General features: G+C 30.3%; 1 protein-coding gene across 1 annotated transcript in view; it reads right to left on the bottom strand.

Annotated features, from left to right (window-relative positions):
* Positions 1 to 17,072, bottom strand: part of LOC108766908 (uncharacterized) — a 24,337-nt gene extending 7,265 nt beyond the window's left edge. The window contains 6 exon segments of the mRNA XM_018516463.1: positions 5,311 to 5,405; positions 5,513 to 5,801; positions 5,898 to 6,082; positions 6,271 to 6,642; positions 11,575 to 12,101; positions 16,928 to 17,072. Coding sequence (XP_018371965.1) covers positions 5,311 to 5,405; positions 5,513 to 5,801; positions 5,898 to 6,082; positions 6,271 to 6,642; positions 11,575 to 12,101; positions 16,928 to 16,935 — 1,476 coding nt within the window. The 5' untranslated portion in view covers positions 16,936 to 17,072.
* Between the last annotated feature and the right edge of the window lie 2,848 nt (positions 17,073 to 19,920).

Here is a 19,920-nt window from a genome sequence, read left to right as displayed (position 1 = left end):
TGAGGTTTAAATAATAGTGACTATATTATTGATAATATTACGTCATTTTAAATACTTGTAGTTTTCGAAATAAGTTTTATTTATAATATTTTTTCTCTTAGTCTTTTCATGATACGATTTTTAATTTAAAATTGGGGTGCAGCCGACACACCTATCCATAAAACAGACCATGAGCTAACTTAATCTTTACAATGTTGCTTTATAGTGTCAAATAAGTCTATTAGAGCTGAAGGCAATCGTGCATATATGGAACAACTCTAGAAAAACTATCGCGTTACATATTTGCATCTTGCAGAACAGCATAAAGTAAATATGCATATAATTCAATAAAAATGTTTTATAACGAAGTAAAATGATTCTGAAAAATTATCTTATATACATATCGTATATATCTTATATACATTCACTTATAAGTACTTTATATAGATAATTCCTGTAAAAGAAAAAGAATAGGAATACGTAGCATTACTGCCTACCGTGTCAGTTTTGGAGCCCATTTTGTCAGACGCTCATTTTTGCATAACTTACGAAAAATTTAATTGTTGCAAAATTGCAAACAGTATTATAAAAATTGCTTATACTATCTGATAGAAGACACTTTTTACTTTGTATTTATGTTTTTGAAGTTGTATTTTTATTTTTTGTTTAAGAAATATTGTCTAAAAACAAAGTGGTATGTCGGTATCGGTGACCTTCCTCTATTATAAGGTTTAAGTTAGTTCATGGTCTGTTTTACAGTGTGGCGATTTACGCTGCACTCCAATTTTAAATTTAAAATAGTATTATGAAAAAACTAAGAAAATAATATAAATAAAACTGATAGGAAACTACAAGCATTTAAAACGACGTAATATTACCAATAATAAAGTCATCAATAATATATTAACACTATTACTTAATCTATATTTAAAACGACGTAATATTACCAATAATAAAGTCATCAATAATATATTAACACTATTACTTAACCTACGCAATTTACAAAAGAAAATCGTAAGAATTTTATTTTCGCATTTGTAGAATTCGTTTTTAGCTGATTTGATATAGAAACAACCTACAAATATACGAATTATGAGTTTGTATTTCTTTAATTAGCTAAATAGATTATGATTTTATTAGTATCAATAAAGTGCAATAGTGAGTTTCTAAGGAATAAAGGGGTATCGCTCTAGGAGACCTATGTCAGTATCGGTGACTTTCCTCTATACTTATTTACAAAAATATTATTTTTATAAATCGTTTCTTACGATACTACTAGTCTTTTCCTGTAAAAAGAACAGTTTCGAATCTTTTAGCATACACGATACTCGTCGTTATAAATAGGGATGCACTATTTAAATAAAATGACCATGACCTTCATGTTAACTTGAAAAATCAATTTTTTCCAAAATTGATTTTATCGTTATTTGCTTCCTTTCAGATCATACAACTTTTGTCGTATTTTTTATATTTTTCGAGATACAATATTTCTCGATACGAATGTTAAAATGGGATATCTTGTACATATTTACACTTGATTATATATATATTTTTTTTACTAGAATGATTATTCGAGTCTATACATTTTCAAAAACTTTCATTAACGCATGCATAAAGTTTTGTTTACATTCGCAGTATATTTTATAACTTTATGTTCTGCAGAATTCTATTTAGTATGTTCATATACCATTCAAAGAATATCTAGAAAAATGCTTTACATTTATGTTAAATTATTTGCGTCTTATTTACGTCATTTGATTAAATTATGATAACGACTAGTGCTCTTTTGCAATTTGCCGTCTTTTTTTAGTAAATCTGATTTCTAGACATCTTATCATTATTAAATAATAATAAGATGTGTATAAATCAGACTTACATAACTAGTTTACGTAACAAAGTTTGAAATTATAGTTTCAAGAGTATTTAATACTTTAATTATTAATTAATTTAAAAGTGTTTATAAAATTATAATAAAGTTCAATTAGACATGGTTAAGAATGTATAAAAAGATAATTGTACTACTGCATGTACGTAATAGGTGCAGATTGTGTATTTCCTGATCTTAGCATCTGTACTCCATTGGAAAGAGGATGCAACAACAATTGAATCGGATCTCTTTTCAATTTGATATTTCAGAAAGAGAAAAAGAGAAAAAAATCAAGCTACTCTCTTTCACATACGGAAGAAAATATTTATTTGTTTCAAGTAAACACATTTCCTTGAACTGTAATTTATTGATTGAAAGAATTAATTACTTGCCACAATAAATTTGTTTTTTTGTTCCAATAAAATATTATATCCTGCAAGCAAATAATTTATTAATATGAAGAAAATATTTTATTCTAATAAAAACACAATTACTTGTCAGTAGAAAATTCTTTTATTAAATCTAATAATGTCATTACTTGAATCTAATTGTTGTTAATAAGAGAACAGTTTTTTTAAATCTATGACATGAGTATTAGAAATCATACATTGATTATTTTTTATAAAATATAATTTTTATTTCAAAAAGCAATTTCTTGGTTACCAAAAATCTCATTGATTACTTTTTATAAAATATAATTTTTATTTCAAAAAGCAATTTCTTGGTTATCAAAAATCTTTACTAGTAACGAGAAAATTGTTTCATAAATTAATTTTAAATGCTTGCTAGGGACTATTTGAGAAAATTATTTTCTTGAATCAAATAATTTTTTCTTGAAATAAGTAAAATTTTTTTTCTATGCAGACTTTTATAACTATGGACTGCTCATTTCAATTATTAGGAAGAGATAAAAGTAGTGCCAAGAAATCCTTGTTTATATCCACTCAAGCATATATTATGCATAATTGTGTATTATCTCTAAGTATATATGGTTCTGATGACAACGCAACTTTAATGATTTATATACATATATGTATGAGTGTGAATATAAAAAAACAGTCCATTGCTTCACAACAAAGTGACAGAGTGAGCAGTCTAATTATGAAATCTATGGCTACTTCACTCTTTTTACTGCCCAATTTCTTGATCTCTAGATTTAGATCTTTATCCAAAAGATATCTCCCGAATAAGATTATCCGCAACATATCTGGAAGTGAATTGGACATAAGAGACTTTATAGAAATTCGCAGCTACAGATAGGTCCACAGCTATTATATCTATGTAATATATATTCAATACTTTAATTTCGGATTTTGGTCTCGAAATCTTTTAAAATTAATTAATTTTTATATTTAATTATTTTCAGTACCAGTTTGTTTCTAAGTAAAAATATGTGTGTTGAATTTGTTGCAAAACTATTAGACTTTGAAAACACATTTAATAAATATTAGAGAAACAAGTATTATTAAATTGTATTAATATTTTTTTATGTATAAATAGTGACATTAATTCAATGCACTTATATTGGCGGTCTTCTAAGATTCTGATAACAAATCGAAATTTTGATAACAAATCAAAGATATTTTGAATGTTTAATTAAAACATACAGGGTGTATCAAAGGTCTGAAAATGGTCATATATCTCGAAAGCAAAGCATTTTTGAGAAAAATATTTCCGACAAAAGTTATAGGGTTTAAAAAGTTTTTTTCACTGATCACATCCATTTGATTTTGAGTGGCCAAGGTCAGGTTAAGGTCAAATCAGGTCAACCTAATATTTTTTAAATAGAATGTCCTATTTTTTATGGCAGAATCTAAGAGCTGGTGTCAAGAGCTTTTCAAAACTGTGTGTGTAATAAAGTTATTTTTTATTACGTACTTTTCAAGTTATAAGGCTTGAAAGCTACAATATCGCCGTCATTAGCATTAAGGTGTCCGACCTACGGCTAAAACTTCTTGAATGTTAGTTATAGATTTATGATACAACAAAGAGACAACAAGTTTCTTTTAAACTATCGTACTATCGTCGTTTTATTATTTTACAATATAACAAACAAAAAATATAGTAAGCTAATGAGAGTCAGCGACGATAAACAACTCAAATATTATAGTGAACAATCAATACTCAAAGAATGGATTGATGTTTTCTTTATTTGAACTCTCTTATTTCGACTCTCTTTGGAGTCCTCATCAGTAAAAATGATGCAATTCCAATTAGCTCATATGTCCGCAATGTTTAAGTCACTCGCGAATTGACAAAAATGCGGCGTTGATAATCTGACATTTATAGAAAAAGTTTCATTAGACAGATAAATGAGTAAAATGAATTTTAATGACTTACCATCATGCAACATGAAAAGAATCGTGAAGCTTTGTTGAATATATTAAATCTTAAATAGTGCGAGTGACTCTACATCGGACGTTCGCGAAATCTAGTTTGATTTAAGAAATTTGCTGATGAAGATTCCAAAGAGAATCGAAACGTTCAAGATTTCAAGATTTCAAATAAAGATAATATCAACACATCGTATGAATTAACAAATTTATTTGTGGAATATTAATTGCGCACCTTCGTTCGCGCTGACTCTCATTAGCTCGCATTTAGATTGTTTTTATTATCTTAAATAGTGAGTATATTACAATTAAATAAGATCACACATTTTTAAACCCACGTCCGAGAGCGACAACGTGTCACACAGATATGTTTCTACTGTTGACCTCTTACATTGAGTTTAGTTCATATCTGTGTGACACGTTGTCGCTCTCGGACATGGGTTTAAAAATGTGTGATCCTCTTTAATTGTAATATACCTACTATTTACGATTTAATATGTTCAACAAAGCTTCACAATTCTTTTCATGTTCCGTGATGATAAGTCATTCAAATTCATTTCACTCATTTATCTGTCTAATGAGACTTTTTCTATAAATGTCAGATTATCAAAGCTGCATTTTTGTCAATTTGCGAGTGACTTAAACATTGCGGACATATGAGCTAATTGGAATTGTATCATTCTTGCTGATGAGGACTCCAAAGAGAGTCGAAACGTTCAAATAAAGAAGGCATCAATCTATTCTTTGAGTATTGATTGTTCATTATAATATTTGCGCTGTTTATCGTCGCTGACTCTCATTAGCCTACTATATTTTTTGTTTGTTATATTGTTTAATATTTGAGAGTCCTAATATTATTATTGTTTTTGGTTTAGTGTTTTAATAATAATTTAGTTCGCAAAAAACACAATATATGATACAACATATTTATTTTTATTAATTTTTACATTTAGTAATACAAGTTTCTTATATCAAAGCGCGTATTTAGTATAAAGGAATATATTGTACATTTATGGTTTAAAATAAAAAATTTTGTAAAATATTTTAAATAGCATTAGCACTAATTTTTCGAAAATTGAGGTGCAATACACCGTTTAACGGCACTGTCATGGCTCCTCTTGGATCAATTACTACTGGTACCAAAGTTTCTTTGCACAGTGTCACCTCGCATTTGCTCAAGACCTTAAGTAGTGTTAGCTTCGTTTGCAAGAGCCCAAAGCGATTGCCTATGAAATACACATTTAACAGCACCGTATAATATTATGTTAACAAAGAAATGAATAAATCTACATTAATATTTTAATAGAGAAGGTATTAAAATCAGTTTTCTTACCTATACATGCATGTGGACCTTCTCCGAATGGGAAATAGACACATGGTGGTCTGTTACGTTTGTTCTCCTCATTGAATCGTTCTGGATCGAATTTATTGGGATTGGGGAAATATTCTGGATCATAATGTAGGCCAAGCATCGAAATGTAAACCGGTGTACCTTTTTCAATTACGAGATTGAACTTAGGCACTTTGTAAGTCTGATTAGGCATGCGATTTAGATATCCCAATGGCGGGTACATTCTCAATGTTTCTGACATCACCATATCGAGATATGGTAATGACCATACCTGGTAATAAAAAATTATATGTAAAGATAATTTTTCATTTAAATTATAACAAATAGACAAAACTCTTAGACTTGATTTTTATTATTAGCTGCATACCATATCGTATGTAATTTTTCCATTGGATTTCTCAAGTGCCTCGAAGATTTCTTTTCGCAAAGTGTTCTGTATTTCAGGTTGCATCGCGAGTTCATACAACGCGAATGTCGTAGTCGTTGAAGAGGTTTCAAAACCAGCTGAGAAGAAACTGGCTGCTTGTGCCAAGAGATCATCACCATCGAATGCTACAATTTACATCATTTGTAAATTTTTAAAGGTTTCCAGTTGTTATAATTAACTTTCGTTATCAGAATTATTAGTTAGACGTATCAATTAATCTAATTTATCATTATATATCACATCTCTGGTTCATTAGACATAATTAAAAAAAATGTTCGTATAAAGTATAAATAGTTAATTTTAATTTGCTTACTGAAATCTTTAAGATCCTCATCATTATTATTATTATTTTTTAATTCGAGAAGAATATCGATGAGATCGTTCCTCTTCAAACCAGATTTTATACGCTGAGTTAGTGTCTCCCAAAAAACTTTACGCATAAAATCAGTGGGCTCTTTGCCGAACATCTTTATTCGTGTCAAACGGACTATAGTTGGAAGGAAAAATATTGCGAGCATTTCAAAGCTGCGATATGTATCATATTGAAATATCATCTTGCCGTATTTGCGGAACTCTGCGTTTGGATCTTTGAACGAATTCACGTCAAGTCCGTAAGCGGTGCTTCCGATTATATCCGTAGCAAATTTGGCGGTTAACTCTCTTACTTCTATCGTCTTTCCATTACCTGACATTAATATTATTAGTTTGATTTATTTATCTATGAATATCTTATTCTAATTTTTATGTTTTTATTGACATAAATAAATATAAAAGTTTTTGTTGCGTACATTTGCATATAATCAAAAAATGAATTTATTTTTTGCAGAGATCATGAAATTTTGTTTTCACATTAAATACTTCTTTCGATTTTTCGACAAATAGTTTTAGTGACCTTACGATTTAAATAATATGCGTAAATAAAGGAGAAAGCGTCAATAAGGTTTTGGCTCAGTATTTTGAAAAATTTTTTCAAAAATGTTTTTTTTGTATGTAATCTATGTCCTTCTTATGACTAATAAGTGATCTAATAAAAATATTTTCGCTGGTTATACTATATACTGTTATGCTATCATATTAGAGTTACGTCATAATCCAATGTGAAGATGAATACAATACATACTAAAAATTGAATTTTTGATTACTCTAGATTCTAGATGTATAAGTGCTCCTAATAAATAAGTGATTATTTGATTATGATTAGTTGCCTATAGACGTAAGTCTTTGCAAATAGCACAGTAACGCTTGCATAGCGCTTATATATACTTTTTTTTGGCGCTTTCGTTTTGTAGGCAATGTACACTTCTTGTCGCGTACCACATCAAGATTGTGATCAATGTAAAAGTTTTAATATCTTTTATTTTATTATTTCGCTATTTAATTTGATTTTGTATTTTTAAGTTTGTTTGGAAATATTAAGAACTATAATCGGAACTTTTAAGCTCTTGATGATGATTGCTTAGAATTCGACGGTTAGGGTTTAGGTACCGTAATAGTACACTTACAAGTAAACCTACGGAGGTGTCACTCACCGATTTTAATGATAACTTTGCATATTTGTAGAACTTTGAAAAATATTTGAGACGTATTTTTTTTTATCTGCAATGGTCCACTCTGAAGGATGAAAACTACCGCTTAAAGGTAAGGGATAAATTTAACATATTAGGTGAAATAAGTTGAAAATTTTAAAAAGTAAAATGTGTTAGGAGGTTTTTGGGATTGCTGACATTGAATCTTGTGTCAAAAGTATGAAATTCAAAATGGCTGACCTAATATGGCGTCCAGGGGTACGTTAACATTTTTATTAATTTTTATCAAAATGAGTAAATTTTAAGAATTTTTGTCATCACAGAATTAAAATTTCTGATTTTTGGGTCGAACGATTTTAAATATGGTGTTAAAGATATAAAATTCAAAATGGCGGCCCCAAAAACCTTTTAATCCATTTTACTTTTTAAAATTTTCAACTTATTTCACCTAATATGTTAAATCTATTCCTTACCTTTAAGAGACAGTTTTCACCCTTCAGAGTGGACCATTGCAGATAAACAAAAATACGTCTCAAATATTTTTCTAAGTTCTACAAATATGTAAAGTTTCTTTAAAATCATTGACTGACACCTTCATAGGTTTATTTGTTAGATCAATAATAATTAATATTGGACCAATATTAGTTATCCAATGTTTTACATTATTGGCTGTACATTCGTTTCCCAATATTGCGCCAATAATTTGTGCTACTAGGGAATAATTAATAATGATTTCGTGGTTCGAATTTTTTCTCACTAATCATCTAATAATTATTATTTTTAACATTTCTAATGATTATACAATATAAAAAATTATTTTTTGAAATTATTAAGCGAGCAGTATAACACAGTTTCGTTGATCTACTTGTTTTATTTTTTTAAATTGACAAAACTTTTATGAATTATACACTTTCACGGATATTATCTTCAAAGATATTACAAGGTTTGGGTTATCGCCGCGTTTTTATTTATTGCTAGCGAAATGCTAATTCATTGACCTACTAGTTTTATTTTTTTAAATTGATAAAACTCTTATGAAGTACGCTTTCACTGATATTATCTTCAAAGATATTACAAGGTTTTCGGGTTATCGCCGTGTTTTTATCTATTGCTAGCGAAACGCTAACATTTCGTGAAACTTGCCGTTTACTTCATCTTCGCTCCAAAGAAAATCAAGAGAAAATCGAGTGGAAAGTGTTCTCCTCTTTGATTGGTACCGTCATTTATTGTGCACTTCCACAAATGTGCATGCGTACATACATATATGCCATACACACAATACTAGTGTGGTGCAATACTAGTGTGGGCAGCACCCTATGTTCCATCACGCTCCTATCATATCTTTTACTCCCTTCAATGATGAAAATGGCGGTTTCCGGCTGAATCCGTTCCACTCTCTCTTGATTCTCTCTGTTTCGCTCTAATAGCTCCTGCACACGGAATGCGGCAAAACTTGCCGCACGGTAGAAATTGGCGCGACGCAACCAATCTCACTTGCTCGGAAGTAATAGATATATAAGGTCTCTTTTCTGTGGCTGAATCAGTGTATATTTTTGGAGCTTAAAGTGAAATAGGTATATGTTCGATATTTTTCGAAAGCGAGAAAGAGACTTCTAGTGCAGTCTAGTGCAGGAACAGAAAACAGATCAATAATTTCCATCGTGCGACAAAAGTTGAACTCAATCCAACTTTTGCACAGCGGATGTAGTATTATATAATTTCTAGAAGTTTTGTAAAGTGGGGGACCGACTTAAGAATATAGAATTATAAGCTATAGTGCGACAACTTCTGCAACGCGGCAAGCGTTGCCGCGTTCTGTGTGCTGATGTCATAATTTATGAAACGTTGGCATTAGCAATAGATAAAAATACGGCGATAACCCGCAAGCCTTCTATTAATTTTTACAAGTTATATAGGTTATACGCAGAGTGGGGCATTTTAATCGCCCCAGATGAACATCTCAGAAACTAAGGCTGCGGTCGATTTAGACGCTCACGCGCTTTAAGCTCTTGTAATCATCATTCTGGCTTTATCGTTCATTAGACGTAAAATAAGAATAGAAGCATTGAAAAGCGCTGAAAGCGTCCAAATCGACCGCAGCCTAAGAGAGATACAAGAAAAAGTTTTATATAAAAGTTGTAGATTTTCTTGGGGGAAAGAAGGTGGAAATAACAGATTTTTTATAGGGGGCACTACCATCAAGGTCAAGTCAAGGTCAACATGAATTTTGTTAATGGAACCCCTATTTTTTATTACATATTCTTGTAGCACACTTCGAGGGCTTTCCAAAACACCATAATAAAATATTTTTTCATGAAATACTTTTTGAGTTATAAAGTTCAAATTATAACTTTTAAGCCTTATAACTCGAAAAGTACTTCATGAAAAATATTTTATTGTAGTATTTTGGAAAGCTCTTGAGGTGTGCTACAAGAATATGCAATAAAAAAATGGGAGGTTCCATTTAAAAAATTCATGTTGACCTTGATCAGACCTTTATAAAAAAATTCGTTATTTCCACCTTCTTTCTCCCCAAGAAAACCTACAACTTTCATACAAAGTTTTTCTTGTATCTCTCTTAGTTTCTGAGATATTCGCCTAGGGCGAATAATTACCTCATTAAATTATTATTTATAATTAACTCATTAAATAACTATTAAAATACCTCACTATATATTTTGCGCGCTAATTATACTGTAGGAAAATTATAGAGTTTGTTAAAAATTCAAAACAAGATTGTTATAGTTAATACTATCTTTATTCAAATAGAATATCAAGTCACGATAACGTCAAAATGACATTAAAAAGATTGGAAAATGACTTTTAATGATCATTTTAGAGTCACTTTGATATCATAATGATTTGTTGTTCTGCTTGGGTAAAGTCTGTTTGATCAAAAATACTTGTAATTATTAATTTTCATTATTTTATATAAAACTATAATGTCGTGATTTTGTGTGTATATATATATGGCTATATATATATTATATAACATATATATATATATATATATACAGGGTGTTCAGCGTAACGGTCCGCACGATTTTTTAGACACTTCCGACAATTAAAAAAAAACGGTTGTAAGGTGATTATCCATCTATTTCATGCGGGCTACAACATAAAAACAGCGATAAAAAAATGTGTAAAAAATTTATTTTTAATAAAAAGCGTCAAGGTTATCTTGAATTTTTTACATAGCATCATACAATATTGTAGGGATCTTCAAGACGAATTCAACGCACTGTTGAGATTGTAACTTTCATTGATGTTTTATTGGTTTTATTACATAATATTTATCACAAATATTCATTAATAAAGGAACACTTATGTGAACTTATTAACTTATGTGAACAAATTTTATTGATTTTATTGATATTTAACCTTTATAGAGGGTCGGACTAGACACTATAGTGGCCAGCGGAAAACTCGTTGACTTTTCATGACAGAAAAAATCCATCGGAGATAAATCCGGAGAATGTGCCGGCCATCGGACTGGTCCATATGTACTTATAACACGATTTCCAAAAGTAATTTTGAATAAAAATAATATAATAGCTGATTTTTCTGTCACGAGGAGTCAACGAGTTTTCCGCTGGCCACTATGATGTCCAGTCCGGCCCTCTATAAAGGTTAAATATCAATGAAATCAATAAAATTTGTTCACATAAGTTAATAAGTTCACATAAGTATTCCTTTATTAATGAGTATTTGTGATAAATATTATGTAATAAAACCAATAAAACGTCAATGAAAGTTACAATCTCGATAGTGCGTTGAATTCGTCTTGAAGATCCCTACAATATTATGGAAAAAAATTGTATGGTGCTAATTAAAAAATTCAAGATAACCTTGACTTTTTTCATTAAAAAAAAATTTTTTTTATTTTTTTATTGCATGTTGTAGCCCGCATGAAATAGATGGATAATCATCTTACAACCTTTTCTTTTAATTGTCGTAAGTGTCTAAAAAATCGTGCGGACCGTTACGCTGAACACCCTGTATACACACAAGATCACAACATTGTAGTATTAGAACTTTAAATTCTTTATATTCTATAATATTTTGTATCTCATGAATTATTTAACACTCACCTTCCAATTCTAGCATATCGAGATATTCATCTAAATTCTTTACACATATTAACATCAAATCGAACATTTTCTTCATTTTGCCAGATGTGAAGAATGGCGTAAGTTTTGTTCTTACTACTTTCCAGGCTGGATTCCTTATAAAAAAGAGATTTGCATAACCTATGCGATCGATCGGATCGGCCGTATTGTACCGATCAGAGAAGTAATTGAAATCTTTCACTAAAATATTCTTGACGAGTTCTCGATCGCGAACCAGCAGGAAGGGTTTGTCCAACACGTAGAAGCCCACATAGGGTAGATCCTTCATTTTATCGTAGATATCCTTTAGGAAATATGCCGGAGCTTTCTTCTGAAATAGACACTCCTTAAAATTGCCAAAGAAAGGCATTGGTGTTACTTCTAAAATGCCTCGTTTCTTCCAATACTTGAATTTGCGTGTCATGTAAAGGTAGGCAGTTATTATGAGGGTCATAAGAATGATCATGCCATCCAAGCCCCAATAAGTCGTTATCAGTGCCATTTTGCAGCTGTCCTATAAAAATATGTTTTTTTGTACTTATGTGAAAGTAAAGATGCGTTATGTTTCAATTTATAACCAGATTGAAGAAACGTTACTTTTACTTTAATGACCCGCAATGTTGTAACACGTACCTTTTGAAAGATACCTAGGTATAAATCAGGGTTGGGAAGTGACGCGTTACTTGTAACGACGTTATATTTTCGTTTCTTTTTTTTGATAACGATTTGATAACGCCGTCACATTTTTTTATTAGTAACGAAAAAGTAACGTCATTACGTTTTCTTTAGTAACGAATAACGAAATTGACTCCGTTACTCTTTTATCGTTATTTTTTTATAGATCATGGCCGTCATGGACAATAAGATTATAGGTACTAAATAAACAAAAACTTTTTGCCTATTTTTGTTTCATTCACTATTCTCGTTTTAGCATAAGAACCCTAAAAATTAAAATATCTATTATATAATAAAATACCGTAGAGTTAAACATAAATATGTAAAATATTAATAAAAGATAAAAATGTTCAAAGATAAATATCTTTCTAAATATCTTATATTTACTTTATATTCTGTTTTAGCATTCTATCTTAAAAAAGCCTGTTTTAACATTAAGAAAAAGTGTAATTATGCAGAAGACAGGCTTATTCATCGATTTTGATGAAATTAGAGTTATTCGATGCATTTTTTCACAAAACCTTACCTCAATAGTCATCAACTTTAACTATTAATATCTCACTTCGCCGGGCAGAGCGACACTTATTTTTCTGTCAGATTCGTTCATTTCGTGTAAACGCGCGTCGAATCGTCTTAATTTCATCAAAATCAGTGAGTAGACCCTTCTGTATAATTAGAAAAAAAGTAACAAAAAGTAACGATTTTCTGTCGTTACTTTTAAGTTAGGTAAAGCATTATTTTTTAGAATCGGTAACGAGTAACGGTAACGAGTTACTTTATACCGCAAATAATATGGTAACGGTAACGCATTACTTTTGAAAAGCAACTTCCCAACCCTGGTATAGATATAGGTAATGTGTAAGAAAAGTATTTAGTTATAAGTAAGGCTGGGAATTATATGCATGTAAAAATAAAAATACATGCACATATTATATGCATCAAATTTGGTAAATATACGGAAAAATATGCAATATATTTATTAAATGAAAACCACAGAAAGAAATAATTGTAAAAATATAATAAAATAAACAAATTAATTAACTTTGAACAAAAAATATATAAAACAGTATTAACACAAAATCACATAATTTGAATAGAAAAAATTAGGTCTTAAATATTTAATTTCTCAAAGAATTGTAAATACTAATGACTATATGAGCAAATATGGAATTTTACAAGAAATATGCTCAAAAAGATACATATATGCAAAATATGCAAAATGAAAGTAGGCTTTAAGGGGGTATTCTACTTTGTCCGGTTAAAAAAATCGATTTTTTTTATTTTTACAAGAAATATGCTCAAAAAGATACATATATGCAAAATATGCAAAATGAAAGTAGGCTTTGAGGGGGTATTCTACTTTGTCGGGTTAAAAAAATCGATTTTTTTTAAATTGCATTTTCGGAAAGTTGATAGTCTTAAAAATATATTACCAAAGCCGTTCACAGAAATAATGTACAATAATTGAGATATTCATTGTTTACTAAATGACCATTGTTTACTAATGGTCCGCAGGTCCAGTCAAATGATAATGGAATCGACATCGAATACAGTATTTTTCAACCGTGTTGACATAATATCTCGGGAACTAGCATCCGATCGACTTGAATGTTTGTCCATTTAGGATATGTTTTTTTATTACTGGACCTATGGAATTTAATTTACGATTATTCCATCTTATTATATAAAAAAAAAGAAACAAATTTATAGGTAAAAAATATTATTTTTCAAAACATTACCGTTTCATTAAACGTTTCAACAATTTTCAATTTTTTTCTTATATTCTAGTTCCAGTAATAGTATAACTCTTACAATTTAATAATTTCTTTGATTTTTTGATTTCATGCTACTAGAACTAACGGAATGATATCAACGCGTCAAAAAGTAATTTTTTCATACGTCTTGCGTATCACCGCGTATTTTTTTTGTATGATACATATTGAGACATGAAAAAATAATTTTTAAATATCTATTTTGTACAAATAAAGTTCCAAAAGGTAATATATCAATTCATTTCTTTTAAAAAAATTCCTGAATAATCATGTAATTTTTAGCCTTACAAAGTAGAATACCTCCTTAACATTTTGCTTTTACGTAATTTGTGTAGATATGCAAGCTTTATATTCATATTAATAATATAAAATATGCATTTTTATATCATCCCAACTTTAGTTATAAGTATAGATATATATTTTAAAAATTATCTAAATACAGATACAGTATAGAAGTATCTGAAAGATTTAATTATTTTTAAGTACTTCTTATGAAAAAAAACAAACTGTCTAAACGAATTTTATTTTACATCAAACTACTACTTATGCTTAACTTATAAAAATGTTTAGATAAAATGTTTAGAATTGTCATTTGTTATACTTTTTTTAAAAATATCAGTAGTGTTTCAAACATTGTATTGAAAAGGACCCCGCATGTTTCTTACGGATTTTGATTCTCGGTCAAATCTTCTCATATTTTGGGAAATTGTAGTTCCAGGTGTCCTGATTAAAAGGGTCAATGGGCGCAGTCTTATTTCGTATGTTATTATAAAAGGTTCATCTAGGTATTTTCTTCAAATCTGTAGGATCATGTGGGACTAAGATTGTTTATATCGCCCAATATCCGAAATAGAAATTAACCAAGTGTGAACAGATATATCTCGAAAACTGTTAATTTTAGGAGGCCGCGCCCATTGACACTTTTAATCAGGACACCAGGAATTATAATTTCCCAAAATATGAGAAAATGTGATCGAGAACCAAAATCCATAAGAAACGTGCGAGGTCCTTTGATTTCTCCTGGGGTTTAAAATTAAGTTTATAATATAATGACGTATAAATACTTTGTACATAAACTTGAAAAGTGCTCTATAAAAAAGTACAGGTACAGATACACGTACAGGTACTATTAGGACCTATAAGTAATGCACTTATACTGCTAAAGTATCTTTATAGGTTCTGTACTTATACGTACACCTAGGTGTGTCACAACACTTATGTGATAATATATTGATTATGTTAAAAAATGACGATTATATCAACATTTGCAAAACTTTTTTGATACATTTGTAAATATACACCACAATCACAAATAATTATAATCATCTATTAGTTGTAAGATGTGATATAAAATGATCTAATCAATGTATGATTATGAAAGATATCATCATGAGAGTTAAAAAGGACTTATTAGCAAAATTTGCTTTCATTAACAAATTAAATTGATTCTCACTGTTGAGTAAAACACGGAATATTTAAAAACTACAACACGAAATTTTCAGTGCAAGCATGACAATTTCACAAATTACGGAAGTCGAATAAACTTCAGTATCATGCACGCAACTGTATTTATGCATTGTAACTTCCCTTTCTATTCCCCTTTTCGTTTGCCTCCATTATATAAATGTATATTATTATAGTAATGTAGAGCATAAATTATACACGTAACTTTTAATCTCTGTTTTTAACATTTGATGTATCTGTATCTCTGCATTTGCTCATCAAAAAATGTAATTTTTCATAATCATCTGTAGGCACATTTCCGTTCATCAGCGCATATTCCGTGCCGTCAGTGCGCGTTTGCTTGTTTGTAATCAAAACAACAAGTTACGATGACGTCAAAGTGACATTAAAATAAATCGGAAATTACTAAAAAATAACTTTTAATGATCATTTTGATATCATTCTGATATAACGGCTTGTTATTCTGCTTGGATCATTCTAAAAAGAACATTGGAGAAGTTTCTCACGAGAGCCTGTCGCAACAAGAAAATTCCGTCGTAATAGTAACCGATGCGCGAGTTCCCGAAATCACGAGGCTATCGAGAAATCGCCCGATCATGGCTGGGTCAAGGACTCTCACCCCACCACGTTAGCGTCGTGCGGTTCTCGCGGTCCGCGCGCGGAATAAGTTATAACGTATTTCAATGGCAGAACCGGTCCGCACTCAGTGCACATTAAAGCTGTTGTACATTAACCTGACTGTAAAAGTGAGAGATCTCAGTTAATAAAGTACCCAATGTATATTTTATCAAATATTACAATAAAATGTATTAAGGATTTTGTGGTTTATTTATTTCTATACTTTTATTAAACGTACATTTTTATGTCGATTTGTGTACAACAGTTTTAAAGTGCACTGAGTGCGCACCAGCTCTGCCAGTGAAATACGCTATTAGTCGCTGTCTAGCCGCAAAATAGATACACTATTCTGACAGTCCTTCGGATAGGACTCATTTTTGTAATCAATTATTTTCATTAAACTATGAAAGGATGTTACATGTATATATGTAATTATATATTAATTTTTCAACCCCTTACCTATACATTCTTAATTGTCTATCCACAGGTAGACAGCAGATATGAACTAGGTACGAGCAAATATTGGATCAGTGCAAAATTCTTGCCCGATTTATTATTCAAACTTCAAACAGATGTTATTTTTGTTAAAAATAAAATAAAATCTAAATCTTACTTTATCTGATGAGACGATATTTCAGAATCTATGTATATGTAAAAAATGCAAAACTCAAACAAACTCAAAAAATATAGTAACCATTCGAAAGTAGAGATTTCAAGCTTTAAAACCCTTTTTTCAATTTTAAATTTTATTTATTTTTAACAAAATTGCAGCTGTTTGAACTTTGAATAATAAATCGAGCACGAACTTTTGCATGGATCTAGTAATTCGATTTGTATAACACTGTGGAAAACTGATTTTGTTTTTGGCTTGCGAAGTATCATTTCCGAAGTATTTTTTGACGCTGAAAACGATGCTGTCCTCAAAATTGGTCTATCACGTCACAATTTTCCGGAGAAAATTGGGATAATGTAGGCGAAAATTGATGTTTTTAGCCACGTTTGGAATGAAATTGTGGTGAACGATTTTTTATTAAACACAAACAAGGATGCGATCGAGTTGCCACTACGAATGCTTCGAAGCATTTTTTGATTGGTCGATTAGTAAAATTCTTTCGTCCGATTGGTTAATCAAATGCTTCAAAGCATTCGTAGTGGCAACTCAAACATACCCCAAGTTACGTGAATTTGAAGTTAGGCATACGCTGCCTCGCGCTGTCGCGCTGCGCGTTCACTTGGCGCGAGACATTATCGCGTCTCTCTCTTGATCATGTATATACTATTAGAAATGTAACTACGAGCTTCCTTTACATGTAAATGAAGCTCGTGATTATGATCGAAATTAAAAGTAATGAATGATTTATCTCTGAGCTTAGCAAGAAATCCATTTCTCGACTTTCGACTCGACTTTCGACTCCTCCTTCTTAAAGTAATGAATGATTTATCTCTGAGCTTAGCAAGAAATCCATTTCTCGACTTTCGACTCGACTCCTCCTTCCGCTACTCGTCTCATCTCTCGCCCCGCGCGCAGTCCAAATGCTACTCGACGCTTAGGAGCGTATAACGTTCGTATATATGATCGTATATACACTCGTTTTGGGCATTCATGATATAAATTTCGTTTTATCGCTCATTATATAATTAAGACAGAATGAAGCAATGTGTAAGCGCTCAAAGTGAATACATCCAATGAATTTTTAATAGTTTTCCACGTCACTTGAGATACTATTGTTGACGGGTTTTTTTTTAAGTGGTATCCCCAGTAGGCCTAGTCTACTGATAAAAATGATGAATTGTACGACCAAGTAATTAAACACAAACGAAGTGAAATGAAAAATACTTATTCTGATTTTCGGAATCTTTTATTGGCGAGATCAGGAACGTCGATTTGTATATTACACGTAGCTAGTCGTATAAGAGGCAAATAATCATTGCTCAAAGAAGAACGTCTCTCATTTTTTATAAACTTCATTTTTGAAAAGAATGTCTCGCATAAATATGTAGATCCAAACACGGAATAAATCCGAAATCACGAAGCTTGGGATATGATGATTCTTTTAACATTTTGTAAAAATCGGCACCAGTTTCTTTAACCATTTTAAGCGAAATATCGTTCTGTAAATCACATAATTCATCTTGTAATGATAGTAGCATATCATTGTAGACCACGCATAAGATAGTGTAGATAAAATTGGCAAAATAAAATTTCCTTAATTGCAATACCATTCTAAATATGGTTAAAGTCGTCATTTTTGGCCTACATTACACCATTTTGCTCGAAAATGTGATATAGAATTTTTCTAAGCACGGATTCAACTTCAGCGGCTAAACATCTTCGAGAAATGACACGCTACATGCCAAAAACAAAAAAAAGTATAATTTTGTTCTTCAATAAGGTAGTTGGCCCACTAGTCGTCACATTAACCAAAACGCTTGACTTTACAAATTTATATCGTTCAAATTGAAAAGTGAATGATTGTGATTTTAAGTTATTTTAAATCATTTTTTTGTTACGAATATAATTGTCAATCTAAAATTATACTTACTGCCGTTATTGAAAAAATCCTTCGTAAAGGTTAGAACACAAATGTACGAGTTATCGCCATGCCGTCATAACGATTTGCCCAATAATCGTCACGGCTGTCTCACTAATCGCCATACGTGAATGATGGAATGATTCAGATACACAAGAGAGAGAGAGAGAATATATATACATTAATATATATATTATAATTATATAAATATTTTGTAATTATACATATATTATAATTATAATTATATTATATATGTTTGTGCTACATATAAATTATAATTGCACGTATATATCACTTATTAGAGTGATAGTATTATTATACTATTAAGATGTCGAATATACGTATGGCCTCTAATGCATACTGTTGGCATTCCATCAGTATTATTATACTTTTTTCTTTCTTAGAAAAAAGTATAATAATTAAAAATTAGAAACTAAGAATAGGCATTTGAATAGCAATCCACTTAAAGTACTTTTTGGATCAAATTACGAATAACCGCTGTAAGTGAATAAAATTTATTTATTTTTACAAAAAAATAAAGATAATTTTGACTATTGTTTAGAACTATCATTATTATAAATTTTCAATAACTGTTAATAACTATTTCAACAGAAAAGAATTGTAAATACTTAATTAGTTTTTATTCGAGTAGTGCCCATCTCTGACGTACTCAGTTATCGACATAGGAATGATCCAGTGATCGACATTCTTTATTTGTTTGCATATCTATTTATTAACTCGACTATGCCTATGACGATTACTGGTCCGTAAAATCTCTAGATAATAACAATTATGGTTCTGATTTTTCTATTTGAATTTTGGATAAAATTATTATTTTATTTACAAGAATTTTTTCGGGTCACCTAGTCTCAGTAATCGACAGGTGTGGCGATTATTCGAACGACTACGTGCTTCGATGAACCGGTGCTCTTCACGTAAAAAAAAATATGAAATTTGTACGAAACAATAATTTGTGATGGTGTACGTAAAACTGCGATCTTGATTTAAGTATAATTTGATGCTCAATTTACCTCATTCAAGTTGCCAATATTCCAAATCACACGAGATGTCAAATGGTGTCTCTAAACCTCACAATGAAGCATTTGGTCAAAATCACGCATCGACTCGGTTGCTGCACATATTCGATTTAATCTGTAGTGAATTCATATACTCACGAGTTTCATAATGTAACACAACATTGTAAATACCTTGTTGGAACCAATAAAAATATCAACAAACTGCACGATCAATAGAAAATACTAAAGTAT

This window comes from Trachymyrmex cornetzi, unplaced genomic scaffold (assembly GCF_001594075.2).
Source record: "Trachymyrmex cornetzi isolate Tcor2-1 unplaced genomic scaffold, Tcor1.1 scaffold64, whole genome shotgun sequence".
NCBI lineage: Eukaryota > Metazoa > Arthropoda > Insecta > Hymenoptera > Formicidae > Trachymyrmex > Trachymyrmex cornetzi.
The sequence above is the reverse complement of the archived record's forward strand: the minus strand, read 5'-3'. Positions and strand labels throughout refer to the sequence as shown.